Source organism: Leptonychotes weddellii, chromosome 9 (assembly GCF_054177405.1).
Source record: "Leptonychotes weddellii isolate Sample4059 chromosome 9, ASM5417740v2, whole genome shotgun sequence".
Lineage (NCBI taxonomy): Eukaryota > Metazoa > Chordata > Mammalia > Carnivora > Phocidae > Leptonychotes > Leptonychotes weddellii.
In genome coordinates, this window is record NC_138377.1 from 100,919,465 (window position 1) to 100,936,512 (window position 17,048).

At 55.7% G+C, this 17,048-nt stretch overlaps 1 protein-coding gene across 1 annotated transcript in view; it reads left to right on the forward strand.

Moving 5' to 3' along the window:
• The first annotated feature begins 1,346 nt into the window (after positions 1-1,346).
• The window catches only part of CCDC33 (coiled-coil domain containing 33), a 101,904-nt gene continuing 86,202 nt past the window's right edge, over positions 1,347-17,048 (forward strand). Inside the window, exons 1-3 of the mRNA XM_081831384.1 lie at positions 1,347-1,656; positions 2,542-2,862; positions 3,611-3,618. Of these exons, the coding sequence (XP_081687510.1) occupies positions 1,347-1,656; positions 2,542-2,862; positions 3,611-3,618 (639 nt within the window). The remainder of the gene's footprint in view (positions 1,657-2,541; positions 2,863-3,610; positions 3,619-17,048) is intronic.

The window sequence follows — 17,048 nt, forward strand, 5'->3', positions numbered from 1 at the left end:
TGCAAGTCAGGTGGCTAGAACTCTGGTCTTCTAAACCCTCTTTGTCTCAATTTCTCCTTGGGGGAATCTGAAGGAACTGGATTCTAATCATTGCAGAGGAAGCCTACCACATACTTGGGGACCCTTAGCGGGGCTGGCCAATACCGTCTTTAGACTGGTTATCTCTTACTTTGTGGAAATAATGCATTCCAGTCAAAGTGCCTTCAAATGAACTCTTGAATGAAATCTATGCTACCCATACATGTGCTTTTTGGACTCAAAACTGTACTTGTCAATTTTAGGATACAGAAGTCCCTGATAATATGAATTTCAATCTTCGAGCCAGTCCCAGGACAGGTTTAATAGGAGAAAGTATAGTGATAGGTACAGATCTCAGCTCAGCTTCTTACTAGCTGTGTAATCTGAGATTCTCTCAGCCTCAGATTGTTCATCTGTAAAATGGGAATGATTATATCTACATCACAGAGCCATGTAGAGTGCCTGGTATGCAGTAGCTGCTCAATGAAGAGCATCATAAATGATGATGATGATGATACTGGAGGTGAAGATGGTGATGGTGATGGTAGAGATGGTTCTTACTGAAGAATGTTCAGAATTTTCCCTCTCCCGTTGGGTATCAGCAAGACCCAGGCTCAGGAAGGATGGATTCCAGCTTGACAACTCTTTAGTGTAAGAAGCTTTGGGCTCTCTGCCCGATATTGTGAGTTTTGATTACAAAGGCAAACTGGTTCCAGAAGCAGGTGCTAAGGCCATGCTCCCAGAGAACAAGCACTGTCCCTCTTCCCTTGAGACCACCCCCCCAACTCATCAACTTTGGGGGATGAATAGGCATATAGAGACAGGCTCTCCCAGAAATAGAAAGTCCTGAGAACCCCATACCCTGTGCTCCCCACACCAGTACTCCTCATCCCTGACCCTGCACTAATTTTCCCACAGAATTATCATCTTCTAACACATATTATAATTATTTATTTTCTATATTTTGTGCCTGTTTCTATCTGTCCCAACCTCCCTCCCCCACTAGAAGAGAAGCTTCAGGAGGGCAGGATCCTTCATTTGTTTCACTGCTGTATTCCAAATGCCTAAAATAGTGCCTGGCACACATTAGATGCTCAATAAATATTTGTTGAATGAACAAATGCTAAAAGGGAGGGATCAGTGGCGGCCTTTGTTCCCCATGACAGGCCCAGCTTCCTGGCTTGTTGCCTGGTTTCTCCTCAAACAAACAGAGAGGGGTGGGGTACGGCCCTGAGCGCCCAGTGTACAGGCTTTCAGACTGGGCCAAGGCTGGGGCTGTGGGAGGGAGGGGGCAGCGCTCAGCCTGGGGGTCAGTCCCCGGCAAGTTCATGGCCTTCAGGGGGCCGGAACCCTGGGTCCCTGCATCCCTGCAGAGCCAGAGGTTGAAGGCTGAGGAGAAGATACTGGATCTGGAATTTGAAGTCTTAAGTGTGGGGTTTAACGAGGAGGGCAGATACGTCCTGCGGCTGACAGCTGAGAACCCCCTGCAGGCTGGATCTGGGGCTGGGGTACTGTTGCAGGTAAATAATGGGGACCCCCTCCCTACCTGCTCTGCTGTCACCGACGTCATTGAGCAGCAGGATCCTGGCCAGAGCCTCGCCCTCACCAGGAACAAGTTTGTCTTTATTTTGCCCAAAGGTATGAAGTGAGGGTGGTGGTTGGGGGGGAGAGAAGGATCCTGTAACTCCTGCCCCAGCCCCTGGCAGGGACCCCAGGGAGTCTCAGGGAAACTGGGAGAGTCAGAACTTTAGACTGGATCCCAAAGCTCTGTCTGTGTGATCTTGGGCAAATGCTGGTCTTCCGTGAGCCCCTGCCTCCTTCAGTGTGACAGGGGGACACTGATGCTGGTCACACGGGTCGGGTGAGGAGGAAATAAAAGGACAGACGAGGAATGGCTTTGTAAATTTACAAAAGCTGAGTACACAGCAGGTTTGGGGCCAGTCCCACTGGATGTCACACTGAGTAACATTGGAGCCAGTGCCCTGGGTGCCCAGCCCTGAGCACCACTGGACTGTGGGCATGGGGGTGGACGGAGAGGTGGAGACCAGGGTCTGGCCTTCAGGAAGTTTCCAGATTAGGTAGAAAGGCGGGAATCTCAACAGAGAATAGTTAAGTGGTCCGGAAGGAGCAGAAGATCCACGCCTAGACTGCGAGGCCACGCAGGCAGGCTTCCTGGAGGAGGAGGGCTGTGAGGGAATGGGGAAACCAAGTCCCAGGCCTTCAGGTGACCAGAGATCAGGGACAGGTTGAACTCTTCCCTCCAAGTAGTGATACTCAGGACCATGTCACGGGCTGAGAGCCCTCGCAAACCCCACATCGGTAGAGGGAGGGCTCAGAGGTGGGGTCCGAGAGGTGTCAAGCCGTCATCCGCTGGGAAAGCTTAGCCAAGCCCACGCCCACTCAGAGGGCCGGCCGCCCAGGTTTCCCCCTCCCCACCCAGGGCCCTACCAGTCATCCCTACCCCCCGGGGGGAGGCAGGGAGCCCCCAGACACGGCCCCTGAGCCCACGTCTCCCCTCTCCAGGGTTCTGCAAGAACGACGGGCAGCACGACGCGCAGCTGCGGGTGGAGGCGCTGCTGCTGGGCGGGGCCTCAGGACGCCCCGCCCAGCGGGTGGGCGAGGCCATCTTCCCGGTCTTCCCGCGCCCGGACCAGCCCCGCATGAACCTGTGGGCGCGGGAGCACGAGGACCTGTACCGGTACCGCGGCAGCCTGGCCCTGCTGCGTGCCAGCGCCGACCCCACGGCCCGCCACTGCGGGGGCCTGGCCTACAGCGTGGCCTTCCGGGAGCACCGGGACCCTCAGCCTCCAGCCCCCCACTGCCCCCCGGGGGCCGGCCGCCCAGGCCCCGTGTCACCGCGCCCAGAGCCCCAGCTGCCCGGGCTGCAGGTGGGTGTTCCCTGGGGCCCGGCTCAGGTTCTGGCATCACCACCACCCCCCCACACACCGGCCCCCAGATCCAGAGTCTCTGATAAGCCTGGCTGTCCCCAAATCCTCACTGAGCAGAGCAGCAGACCTTCCTAGGGTGGCCTCATTCAGTTCTGGAGAACCTGCGGTCTGAGAATGGAGGCAGGGAGTCCCAGGGGGTGACAGAAATATGGAGCAAAGCCCACACGGAGCAGGGACACTACTGGGTAGAGATTTTTTTGCCCAGTGGGTGAGTGTCCCCTGAGAGCCTTTAGTCCCCAAACTCAGTCTCATGCATTGTCACCATGTTTTGAGAGAGGCCGAAGTGACCACGAGACAGAAGTCTGTGTGCGCCCACCTCCAAACCCCTCCAGCTCCCACCATGGCCAGGAGGGACTCAGCCCCGAATCGGGATCCTGGCAGCCTCAGACCCAAGTAAGAGACTCCTGTCCTTGTCCAAGCTGAAGGAGGGTTTCCCGGGGCGGTTGTGTTCTGCAGCCAGGCCGGGTGTTTGGTGAACCTCGAAGCCAGCACAGGTGGAAGCTAGTAGAGCAAGTAGCTGCCCATTTCATAGGCAGTGAAACTGAGGATCATGCCCCAGGATGCTTGGTTCCATTTAATACCAGTGATACTTCCTGGGGAACTTTACACTGGTGCGTGGGATCCAAAGCTAGGTCAGTCCCCAGAGCTCACAGTGCCACCTAGCTTGAAGACAGTGGATACAGTGTGGGCATTATATAGTCCTGTAAGTCATGTGCTGGAAGGGGCGCTCTGGTGAGGGAGTGTGCAGGTCAGGCTCCTCAGAAGAGCTGTCATTTGAGATGAATCTTTCATTCATTCATTCATTCATCCATCAGACATTTGTTAAGTGCTGACCCTGTCAGAACCTATCCTGGGTGGGCAAGATTTCGGGATGCCAGCTCCGGGCTCTGGGGAAGGTATTCCAAGAGGAGGGACAAGAATAAGCTGGCAGAGGAGAAGGAAAGGGTTTAGCCGGCCGCAGGAGAAAGGAGGCAAGGGGGGAGAAAGTTCTTGTGGGAGAAAGATACACCGTGAACTGTGGTTTAGATAGCAATCTGGCAGCATGTGCCAGGAGAACTGGGAAGGGACCCAGAGGCCCATTTCTCTTGCCAGGTCTCAGCCTGTTACGTGGACCACTTTGGCCTCTGTTCGTTCATTCATTCATTCATTCATCCGTCAGTCCATTAACAAATACTTTTAAAAGATCAACAAATACTTTTTTTTTTTTTTATTTGAGAGAGAGAGAATGAGAGACAGAGAGCATGAGAGGGAGGAGGGTCAGAGGGAGAAGCAGACTCCCTGCCGAGCAGGGAGCCCGATGCGGGACTCGATCCCGGGACTCCAGGATCATGACCTGAGCCGAAGGCAGTCGCTTAACCAACTGAGCCACCCAGGCGCCCAACAAATACTTTTGACCACCTACTGTATGCTGGGAGCTGAGAACCCCACTTGTGAGGGAGTTGGAGCGTCTCTGGGTTCCTATGTGACATTCACTCCCTCAGGCTGCAAGCTCCAGGACTTTGGGGCCCTGGCCCCTCTGTCCTAGTTTGTCACAGGGCTAGATACACCAGAGGCTCAGAGCACAGGGAGAAGCGGTCCCCTGCTCTCTGTGACCAGCCTGAGCCAGGGCCCCGCAGACAGCTTGCAGGCTGCAGGGAAGGGGGGCCTTGGGTGGCGGAGCCATCCTCGGCAGCTCTAATTTCTGTTATTTAATGCTATCATCTCCCTGCCGTTCTCCCTCTTAAAGTGTCAGATGTCTGCTTCTACCAAGACAAGAAAATGGCTTTCAAGGGAGAGGAAAATAGCTTCCCTCCTGGGGGGTCAGCAATCACAACCCTGATGACAAGGCCAGGAAACCGATGGGGGACAGACAATGCCACGGGGTCCTTCAGAGGATAGAGGGGCTGCCTTCTTTCGGCTCAGGTGGACGAGGAAGGCGGGCATCTTTCTGGAGCTGGGACTTGGAAGCTCAAAGACACAGCAGGAAGGACAGCAGCAAGACTGGGGCTGGGGCCACCGTCCCTCGCACCTGTAGCCAGCTCCCTGGGGAAGCGGTTGTGGCCTAGAACCACAGGGACCCTTGAAACCCTCCTCCCTCCCCTCTTAGCAGATGGGGAAAATGGAGCCCAGGAGGGAAGGACTTCACCCAGCTCTCTTGGGCTCTCAACTGAAGAGGAGAAAAACAGCCGAAAGGGGGATAATGTGAGGTGGTGAGAAGAGGCAGTGATCTGGAAGGATGGAGAGAGGAGACTTTATTCACTGCATTCAGTTCAGGGCCAGGAATGGATTTCTGGGCTCAAGATCACCTCCTCCAGGAAGCCTTCTCTGCATTGATTTTGTTCCTTCCAGACTATCTTCAGTCCTGTCTGCATTAGGCATTTCAACCATTGAATCCATTGTTCTCCAACTTATGTGTCAGTTTTTAAACCAGAACTGATGATGGTCATGGGACAAGTGGGGAGCAGAGGGCAGGGGGTTGGGAATGCAATGTCAAGAGTGAGTAGGCAGGAGGAGGCAGGGCTCCAAGGGAGCGTCAGTGGCTGACTTTGAATCTGAGCCACTGTGCTCCTCAGCCACGGCCCTAAATGACACACCACTGCGGGCCACAGCATTTCCACAATCCTGAGACCACCAGGACAGTCAATCCCCCCACAGTAACATCATGTGGGCAGCGAACTTCTTCCCTTTTCCAGTCCTCAAGTTTCCCCGTGTGTGTGTTGGGGGGTGAGGGCATAGCCCCCGCGAATATTTCCAGCAGGTATAGCCCGACTCCAGGAGAGAGATCACTCCCTAGGCCCCTGACCCACGGATAGGGGACTGGGGCGCACCGGCAGAGGCCACGGGGGCGGGGAGGGGGGTTAGTTTTCCATGCATGGGACCGAGCTAGCTCCAAGTTTCCTGCCCTCAGCTGCTCAGGGTGCTCAGTGGCTTCCTTTCTGGGCAGAATTCCACCAGGCTCATCCTGTCCCTGACGCTACCTCCTTATCCTCTTGGCAGGTTTAAGACCACATGGCTGTGCCACCCCAGCACCCCAAGGCCCTCCCTCCCCCAGAGTAAGAGGGAGTTTATCTGACCAGAATGAGGGTGGTCTGTCCAGGGCTGGGCAGAGGGGGTCCCTGAGGGTGAGGGAAGCAGCAAGGTGCAGGCCACAGTCAGGTGGTGACTCTGGCTCAACCCTGGGGGGTTGGAGGGCAGGGGAGGACACCACAGCCCTCAGGGGCCACATCCCTCCTGGCACCTCCCTCGACCTCTCTAGGAGATCCTGAAGGCTTGAGGACAAACTCCCACAGGCAGAGCTGTTTAAGAGAGAAACCTTGGGCTGGAAATTCCCAGTGATGAAATTTCTGGAAACATGAACTTAAAAACGCCTTGCTTGTAGCCCTGGGAGCCATCCTGGGGGCTCCTTCACTCTGCAAGCGAGCATCCTCCCACTGGTGCTGGAGCTGGGGAGGGGAGGGCGCCGGGGGGCTCCCTCCCCCACCCCTGCCCTGCATTTACCTCTTCCAAACAATCGCAGTTTTGTTTCATGGAAACTATTCCGTTCCCCAGGAGCCTTTTAAATGACTCTTTCAAGGGTCTTTTTTTTTCATAGTCTTTCCATTTTAAACACCTTTTTTTTTCTTTTTGCCCTGGAGGGGGAAAAAGGAGAAGAAAAAGCTAATAAAGCAATCACCAAATGCTGAGCACCTGGCTCGCAGCCTGTGGCTTCTGATTGAGGCTTTGGCACCAACAGGCGGGGGCTTTCGTTAAGGAGCCGGGGAGGGGAGGAGAGCTGGCGGCGGCTGGCCGGGCGTCCCCTCTGCCCTCTGTCCCTAAACCTCTGGCTCCGCTGTCTCCCTTTGTTCCCTCCCTCCCAGTCCCTCTCCCCCTCTCCTTTCCTTCCTCCCCGGCCCCACCCCCTCCGATCCCCATTCGGAGCTCCAGGCCTGCACACTCCCGGCCCCAGCAGCCCCAGCGGCTCCCCTCTGGCCAGCGCACTCCACGTCTTCACTCTCTTCCCCTCTTTACTCCTTTAAATTCATTGTGCCTTTTATTGCTCGCTATTGCACACGCGTTTCTATTGCCCTGGAGACTAAAAATGGTTCAAGCGGAGAAAGGCGCACAATGTGGATTTCATTAATTTTACCGCCCGGTTGATCTCAGGGTGGGGGTGGGGAGCTGGCCTGGCTGGGGGGAGCTGGGCACCTCTTTGCTCAAGCCCCTTCGCCTCAGTGCCAGACCTTTGGTGTCCCTCACCTAGAGAAACCTCCACTTCTACTCACTCCCACTTTCCTGTCGGAGGAGGCCGCCCAGGACCCATTTCACAGGTGGGGAAACAGAGGCTCCAGAAGGCAGGGCTCAGGCTGCTACTAAGAGGTGGGAAAGGTGAGAACAGGTTAGACCGGGCCTGCTGGCCCCCTCCCAGGCTAATGTCCCTAGTCCCTCTGTACAGGGATCCCACTGTCGCCCCTCCTCCTCCCTCGCCTCCTGAGCTCCATCAAATACAGAGGATTGGAGCAGGTCAGCTCTTTCTTGCAAATGAGGCAGTTTTATGGGCTTTAGAAAAACACTCCGATTGTTCCCTCAATTACCCTGAGCGGATTGAATATATTAATCTCTCTCTTAACTCGAGTGAGACTTGGCTGCCGCCCCTCCCCCAGCCACCAACACCCTTCTAGAGCTCGGCTGGAGTGACTCCCAGCCCCTGGCCTTCCTGGCCCTGGGCAGGTCAGCCTGGGTCCAGGCAGCATGCTTTTGCTGCACACGCGTGTGCACACCCCCCCCACACACACACACCCAGCGGAGAGCTGCTTTACGTTTCTCTATCAATTTTCATTGATTTCCTCCTTTGCGGCTATTTGGAAGAGCCTTTTCCTTGAGTAAACTTGATCACGGGGGCCGGGGAGGTGGGGGGGGTGGGAGGGGGATGGCAGGCAGCTCCCCCTTCCGCTCCTGTGACAACTGCCTCCAGCTTAAACACACTCTGCCTCAGGCAGCTGAGCCCCCGTTAAAAGCTACCTGAGGTTTCCCTTTGTAGCTCGATTTTCTTTTATTTCCGTGGAACAAAGGCTCTGTCAAGGCGTTCCCAGAGCGCTGTCACCCATGCTGGGAGGGGTGCAGGCCCATCGCCGTGATGGAGGGCTGAGGCTGGCAGGAGAGGCGGGCTGGGAGGGGCTGGCCCAGGGACAAGGACATGACCAGCCCCCTCAGGAAGAGAAAGGCCATCAGCTAAATGTACCACAATTGCCCTGCAGGCCGCCTGATGTCCCCGCTTCTCCCTCTGTGGCACTGAAAGACTTTGTGCCCGCAGGGGCCTCTGAAGGAGACCTCAGAGCTCCCTGGACACAGTGGATAAGACCTGAAAATGCGGGGGGGTCCCACATTTATGTCCTTGCCAAGCCCGTCCCTCAGCCCCGCCCGGCCTGATTTCCAAGTCACCTCTGTAGGCCTGTGGAGTCCTATCTGGGTGCCTGGAGCTCAGCAAGGTGGACATGGAAGAGGTTTGGGGTTCAGGCAGCTTACAGTGGGAGGCAGGTGCGCTGGGGTCAGGGGGACCTGGCTTCAGATCAGTCTCCAGCATCTATTTGGTAGCTGTGTGGCCTTGTGCAGATTACATAACTTCCCTCGGGCCTCCATTTCCACATCCGCAAAATGGAGGAGAGCGGTTCCCGTGTCCTCTGTTGCTGGGAAGAGAAATGAGCTAGCTTACAGTTGGCCCTGCCCTGCAGGAAGCGTGGAATAAGTGATATTTAGATTGGGCAAAACGGCTGGGTCTGGGCCTCAGTTTCTGCATCTCGAAAATAGGGTTGCTCCTTTTTGCCTAGCTGGCCTCCCAGGGGAGGGGTGATGGGAACTTTTGAGCCCCCCTCTCTGGGACCTGAATACCAGGTTTCGAGTGGAGAAGGCTGGCCTAGCCTGGGTGCTAGTCTAGGAAGAAGCTCCATTAGCAGATTGTTGTACCGAGCATGCCAGATGGCCCTGCTGCCCTCCCCCATCTCTGCCTTCCCCCACTCCAGCCAGGGGCTACTGCTGACTCACACCTCCTGGAGGCTGTGTGTGTGTGTGTGTGTGTGTGATATGTGTCTGGTGAGGGGGAGATGGAGTGGAAAGGGGTGCCTGCCTCTGATGTCCTTCCAGCCAGCCCCTGGGAGGGAACTGTGGTGGGCTTCTCATTTCCAGAAATTACCTTCCCAGTGAAATAAGGAGGGAGGAGGGGCGGAGGATCCAGTTATCTGGCCTTTTATGTCATCTTCCTCTTTGCTCCTTCACTTACACCCCTGGAAGGTGGATGTGCCCCCCCAGCAGACCCTCCTGAACACAGCCACTCTCGTGGATGTGTGGGTGTACCCAGACACCCCCCCCAAGTCACATCCTGGACACACAGAGACCCTCCCCATCACAAAGAGAGATTCACACCAACTCACTGGTGGACACACATGGGACACACACCCTCCCGCACACAGATCTGCACCTCCTTGGGACCTTCCTGGCTTCATTTCTGTACAGACCCCCTCAAGTGCAGCCTCTACCAGAGAAGAAAGAGACTTGGGGATACGGCATGTGTGATGTATGAGGTGAAATTAAAACCACATGTGAAACCAATCTTTCAGAATTGATCTTTAATAAAACAGTGGTTGGAGGAGGGCTGCGGGGAGGGAACAATGACGGGACCCAGCCCAGCCTGACCTGGGTCGGGTCAGGGGTTGGCCTGTCAGTAGTCAACTGAGACACCCCGGCCTGGTCCTGGCCTGGTTCTGCAGAGGTCCTGGGCTCAGGAGCAGCTGAGACCAGCAGGGCCCAGCCCCTTCTGCAGACAGATGGAGAATGAGTGGGGCCTTCCCTCCTCAGACAGATCTGGATCTGACAGCCTGACCTAGAGTCCAGTGGTCCAGCCTTCCTGGGCCCAGGGTGCTCATACGTCCATCCATCCATCTGTCTGTTCATCCATTCCCCAGCAGTGAACAAGGTAGCTGTATCCCCTCAGCCCTTGGGGAGCCACCAGGCTGGGCAGGGAGAGGCAATAGGAGGAGATGGAGGACAGTGACTCTCCAAGCTGACTGTAAGGGCTGCTGGGACCTGGGGAGGGAGTGATGGCATGACTGGGTGGTCATCAAGGACTCGGTCTGCTGTAGGAAAACCGGTTCTGGCCAGGAGTCAGAAGACCTAGGTCTAGGACCCTATTTCTTAGCTGCAGTGTAACTTGGAGCAAATCATTTGACCTCACTGGGCCTGAAGTTCCTCATCTGTACAATGGGCAGAGTAGTGCCTACGGACGGTGAGGTTGTGAAGTCAGGTGAGGAAGAGGGTGGGCTATTGCTTGGTTCGTGAAAACCCACCTCACAAATGTCAGGGGGACCTCTGATCCCTGCCTCAAGGAATGGGTGGGATTCCAAGAGAGATTGAGAAGAGGGGTTTTCCAAGTGGAGAAGACAGTGTGAGCAAAGCTGTGGCAGCAGGAACATAGCAGTGGGTGAGGGAATAGCAAGCAGGGAGAAGTGGAGAGAGCATGTTTGTGGGATGGGGAGTTGCAGGGATGCCACGGGAACGGAGGGCAGGTGTGCTGGCTCCATGGACCCCGAGCCTTCTGCCATCACCTCTTTGCCCAGGCTGCTCTGAGCCAGGCTGGCAAAGGGGGAACCTGTGAAGCCCACTGAAGCATCATAAAGGTCTTGGGAGGGGGACAGGTAGCTTTCATAATGTCCATTTTCTGGAGCAAGAAACAGCCCTTAGAGGAGGTGGATGCCTTATCTAATCCTTCCCACTGAGTCAGTAGCAAAGCCAGGCTGGAATCCAGGGGCCCCCATGTATTTTGGTTTCTCAGGCACAGTAATCAGCACAGAGGTGGGACTGACTTGCAGCATTCTTTCCCAGGGAGACTCCTACCTTGATGGGCTTTCTAGGCAATGTGACAGGATCAAGGGGAAGCAGTTTGGGGAAACAGATTTCTTCCCAGTGGCCCCATATGACACCAAGTCCAGCCAAGACAGATTACTGAGTCTTTTTTTTTAAGATTTTATTTATTTATTTGAGAGAGAGCGAACACACAAGCGGGGTGAGGGGCAGAAGGAGAGGGGGAAGCAGACTCCAAGCCGAGCAGGGAACCCGATGTGGAGCTCAATCCCAGGACCCCGAGATGATTACCTGAGCCGAAGGCAGACGCTTCACCGACTGAGCCACCCAGGCGCCCCGCAGATTACTGAGTCTTAAGATGACCCCAACGAGTCATTGTGCTCATGGTGCTGGGTGGTTTGAAGCAGGACTGGGGATGGGTTGGGGCTGTCAATGGCTCAGAGTCCCCAGGCAACCCTCCTGGCCCACTGGAGTTGGCAGATGACACTGAGAAAAAAACTGTTGCATAAATAGTCCCAGGGCAGAATCCAGCCCTTTCCCAACCTGAGGGGGTGAGAGAGAGTTACAGCCAAGAAGGTGCAGTGGATAAACACGGCCTTTGGACTCGGATCCCAGTCTCTGCCCCATACTGGGTGTTCCTGACCAAGTCACTTCTCTGACCCTTTGTTTTTTCCTCTGTGAAATGGGGGTAACGTTGCGATTTTGCAGCATTGATTATGAGGATTAAATCATCTGCTAGCCTGACTGTAATTCAGGAGCCCTTCCTGGAGGAGAGGAGATTCCAAAGACTTCCAGAATGGAGACAGACTGGAAAGCACAGTGGATCCAGCCTGGGAGGCAGGGGCGGGCAGGACACACATCGGCAGGCCTTCTGCTGTTGTGAGGAAGTGCATGATTCTTCCGCACAAGAAATGTGTGTTAAACCCTGATTCTGTGCCAAGGCCTGGCCTCTCAGAGCTCTCCGGGAGACAAGAGACCACAGCGAGGCCACTGTGGTCATTGGATGTCGGAGGGGAAGCCACTGGGCCTACCCTGGGGAAAAGGGTGAAGACTTGTCCTTAAACCCCGGCTCTGCCATCTTCCAGCCCTGGGACTTAACTTCCTCTGTTGTCCCCTGACAGGATCGCGGACTTGAATATGCAGTAAATTGAAAGAATATACTAAATGCCCACAGAACATTAGCTATGATCCTTGTGCCCGGTGAATGGCAGCTTGCCAGATAGACAAGGGTGGGAGGGCTGCATTCCAGGGGGAGGGAACAGCTTAGGCAAAGGCCCAGAGGCTTGAGAGAGGCGTGGTTTCCTTTGGGAACTTGGGGGAGATAGAGGGTGGGGAGCACGGGGTCAGGTGAGAGGCTAGCCATAGAGGCACACGCAGGAGAGAGAAGGCTGAGTCTGCCCCCACCCCTCACCCCGCAGGAAGCCTGCCCTTGAATCACTGCTGGCAGGCGGTGGGGGCCTCACGGAGCTGAGGCCCTCCTCCGGCGGGCATGGGGTGGGGGGGAGATATTATTTTAATCTTCCTCTTAAAGTATAATTGCTTTTTGTCGGCGGGTGTTCCGGGAGCGGCCTCCCCGAGAGATTGCTTGGCAGGCTCCTGTCCTCCAGGAGACAGGCAGGGCTGGGCCAGCTCGGCGCTGCATTAATATGCTGCAAATGTGATTTCATGGCCTCAAATGAGATTAGGGCCAGAGGCTGCGCTCCTTGTAGAGACGGTGGGCGGTGTGGGCCACGGGCCTGGTGCTGAGCAGGGAATCTGAGAGGGAGGGAATCAGGGATCCCAGGCCCACTAGGCCTGAATAAGCAGTTTCCTGTAACCCGAGCTCCTCAGGCCTGCTGGCTCATCGCAGCTGCAAGGCAGGCCCCCCAGACTCCCCACAAGCACCTCAGTAAGGGCAAGGGCAAGGGCTATGGTTATCAACACACTGTGCAGCCAGATGGCCTGGGTCTGAAGTTTGGCTCCTCTGTTCCAGGCTCTGCCTCTGTGTTCTCATCTGTGAAATGGGGACTAGAGTAGTACCTACCTCATGAGTAGTTGTGACAACTGAGTTAACGTGTGTAAAATGTGTAGAGGAGGGCCTGCCACATAGCAAGTGCTTGTTAATTGTCAGCTTTTAATATGAGGTTCGCACACCAACTCTTTGTGCCCTAGTAGGGGGAGAAGGCCACGGCGAGCTTGGACTCGGGAGGAAGGAGGGTTATCTGGGGGGCAGGCACCATTATCCTAGGCTGCAGTGGGGGCTTCTGAGGAACCACAGGGGAGGAGGAAGGCATCTGATATTAATGTCATCCCTCACTCATCCAGTGAGCACCCCACCTGGCATCGTGGGAGAGTTCGAATCTCTCCTGAGAACAGTGGGGCCCTTCTGAAGTGTTTACTGAGGCAGAGGAGGAACTTGGTCAGATTTGTGGGTTGGAAGAGTCGGGGTGAGGGGTGAGCTTACTGCCCCCCCAAGCCTGAGTGGACCCTGAGTGGACCCACTACTCCATCTTGGCAGATCTGGCTTCGGCTCTCTCTGAAGGAAGGGAATGGCAGGTGGCCTTCATCGCTTACCCCTTTATTTAGTTCTTTGTTAACGAGTTATTGATTTTTTCAAAAGAAAAATGCCCCAAAGCCATGTTGCATCTTTAGCAAAGTGATTTATGACATGAGGATGGGCCCCGGTGGCCCCCAATGAGAACTCTGGTTACCAAATGCTGAGAGGCCTCCTTCAACAAGGCGGTCAATAAATGTGCCTGCTGAGCCAGGAAGGAGAACAGCACGCCTGTGACAAGCACCCCAAGTCCCCTGTTGCAAAGCTGGGGCCACAGGGGCTCAGGTCAGCACACCCCGGCGTGCACGTGGAGGAAGCTGGGTTCAGCACTGCCTGCCCTGTGCCCAGCACCTGACCCCCACCAGGCCCCTGTGAAGAGGGATAGCCTTGCTGCTTTGCAAATGAGGAATTGCAGCCCTGATGAGTCCAGGGACTTGCCCAGATGCTCGCGGCAGGGCTGAGCTGAGCCCAGGGTAAGGCGAGGCAGGCTGTGGATTCACCACTGTAAGGACAGGAGGGGGCCCTCCTGAAGTCGGCCATCCTTCAGCCAACAAGCGAGCCCCTGCTCTACATACCACTCCAGCTGAGGGGACATGCTGCGGCATTTGGAGAATAGAGACCCTCGAAGAGAACGGCCTCAGCTGACAGCTGTCAAATGGCAGGGGAGGGGCAGGGACTCGGCTGGGTCCCACGCCCCTGCCTCAGGCTTAATACCTGGGAAGGGTGAACTCAGCACAGACAAAGGCCAGTGTCACCATCCACAGAGAGGATCCTTGAGACCAGGGGATGAAGGGAGTCAGGGAGGCTTCCTGGAGGCAGTGTCTTGAGCCAGTCCCTAAGAACAAACTGACCTGAGGTAGGAAAGCAGGAGCCATTTCTGGCGAGGGGTCTGCCTGGAGAAAGGTGTGGCTGTAGGAATGGGCCTGGAAGCCGGGCATGGAGTGGGTCGGCAGAAGAGGGGAGACTGGGGCTGGAATACTGCGGGGGCAGGGTGGGAAGGCTCGAGCACTGGCGGAGGTGAGCACACTTCCCCCAAAGACAGGTTTTGCTTCTCTGGCCCGGGTCTGCTGTGGAAAACCTGCCAGGTCCCAGTTTGCTCAGCAAGGGAAAGAAGGAGCAATTTTGGAACACTCAGCTGAGAGTCGGGGCTAAGCTGTGGTACCTGGATTGCCTCTTGCGGTCCTCATAGCAGCGCTGATTTCCCCACCGTATAAGGAGGGACGCCAAAGCTCAGAGAGGGTTAGTATTTTGAACCAAGATCACACAGCTATAAGCTGCCGTTTGCTACAGAACCACGCTCAGTTTCCCATCATCCTTTGCCTTTTTGGGAAGCCCAATGCAACAGCCCAAACAAAATATAGAGAGAGTGATGGGGGTAGGGAACAACGGAGGAGGGGAGTAGTGGGGGGTGTCGAGGGGTGTGGGACAGGACTATGGGGAACGGGGAACAGAAGGCCAGGTTTGGGGGCTCTGGGGGACACACTTCTGTGGACTTGCTGCAGGGATATTTAGGCCCCAAGGGACACCTGGGACAGGGCATGAGGGAGTGTGGACAGCTGTGAACCACGTGTCCACACAGACTTTTCCTGCTGCCCAGCAAGCCCAGTGCACAGCCATCGGGGGGAGCAGGCCCCCTCCTTCCCCAAGAGCCCGCCTCAGAGCCAGCCCAACGGCGTGCCCTCCACAGCTGTGGGCTCTCTAAAAGGCTGTGTTTAACCCCCCCGCCCAGCCACGAGGCCACTCCAAGGGCTCTCTCCTGGGGGGAGGTGGGGAGGGTTACCCATTAGCTATGAGATCACTCATTACCTGCTTCTCCTTACACTGGAGCCTCTCTGAGTCATCAAGCTTGGCGCTGGCCCCTGAGCATTTGGGGAGCAGGCTCATTTCCCTTGGCTGGGGGAGGCAAAGCTCCCCTTACGAGGGAAGGGTGATGAGGCAAGAGGAGGAGCTGGGGAGGCAGGGAGAGAGGTGGGGTTCACGGTGTTGTTAAGTAGGAAAGCCACATGCAGTCCCAGGCTGATGGCTATCTCACTGGCCAGGAGGAAACAGTTCTGGGGGGAAGGTTCATGTGGCATAGGAGTGAGTGTCCCAGGGGTCCTTGGCCCAGGGAGCTGGGCAGCCCTCAAGTGAGGTGGTAGGAAGGCCCTTCTGGCGGCTGCTGAGTACACAGGGCTTGCTAGCCCTCTGGAGCCAGACTGCCTGGAACCAGCGTCCAATTGCATGATCTTCCTCCCAGGCAGGAAGGCCAGCAGGCTGGGGCTCCAGGGGCACAAACTTGGATGCCTGCTAGGGCAGCTGGCTGAGAACCCAGAGGCCAGAGCCCAGGCGGGGCAGCCCTAGGGGCCACGGTGAGGCAGGGGGTTGCGGAATTTGAGGAGGTGTGGAGCCACAGCGCCTCCTTCAACTTGGCTCCGGAAGTGCCCTGCGGGCCTCTCCAGCCCTGCTGCAGAACCCCAACTGAGCCCTGAATGGTTCGTGTAGGCCCTGGGGCAGCACTGACCGCCCCCCCCACCCCCGCAGTCTGCTGCTGCAGTCTTGGGAACTAACAGGAAGGAGGAGGTACCCTAGGGTGGTAGGGGCTTTCATCCCCAGCCATCTGGATGAGCTTGGCTGGTCTTTCCAATTCCAATCATAGGTGAGGCCTCAGTTTTTCTGTCTCTAAACTGGGGAGAGCCACATCCTCCCTGCCTTCCTCTAGACTAGGCGTAGAGGGGGAAGGAGCAGGCCCCCACAAAGCCATAAACTCCCGCCTCTTGCTGCCAGGATGGCCCAGCGCTTGGTCCCTAGACCCAGGAAAATGGGAAGAACCCTCAAAACGGGGTCAAAAACTGCTGGCAGAAGAATGAGGCAGGCCACGGGAGTCTTCCAGACACCTCTCAACCCCACCCAGTACCCCAAATCTCACGTTTGCTAGCCCAGGATTCCTGACCATGCCTCCAGGCCCAGTTCATACCAAGCCTCCCCTCGGAGCAGACCTCACCCCAGGCCAAGGGCCAATCACTCCTCATTCTGCCCTCTTACTGCACAGAAAAGCACTTAGAACCACGTCTGGCACATAATAAGTGCTCAGTAAAAAGAACTGATATCTTTGTAATAATTTCTTGCGGGGCTCGGAAATGGATTAGTCATGATATTGGGTCCATAACCCAGAACCATTGTTGACCCTCTTTGGTTATTTATAATTTATTTATTTATTTTTTAAAGATTTTATTTATTCATTTGAGAGAGCGGGGGGCGGAGGGGCAGAGGGAGAAGCAGGCTCCCCACTGAGCAGGGAGTCCAATGCAGGACTCGATCCCAGGACCCTGGGATCATGACCTGAGCCGAAGACAGACACTGAAATGACTAAGCCACCCAGGCGCCCTATAATTTATTTTTGATAATGTAATGAACACCCATTAACCGTCCACCCAATCTAAGAGACGTTACAATAACATACCTACTTACTCCCCATTCTCTCTGCCCTCTTCCCACCCAGCCTCCAAGAGGAAACCATTTTCTCGAACTTTGTGTTTATTATTATTAAACAAGCGAGAGACTATAGGCACCCAAAGAGGTAGGATTCTTTAACAGAAATAGTTGTTATTAACCAAGTTGTAACTTCCTGTGAATAGTTTCTAGGTCACCTCAGTAAGGCTCGGCATACAGAACCACTGGTGAGTCTTGGTTGATGAGCTGTTTGGGGTGCCAAGAGCAGGGAGGGTGAGGACTGAGTATGCCAGAAAGCAGGCAGGATCCAG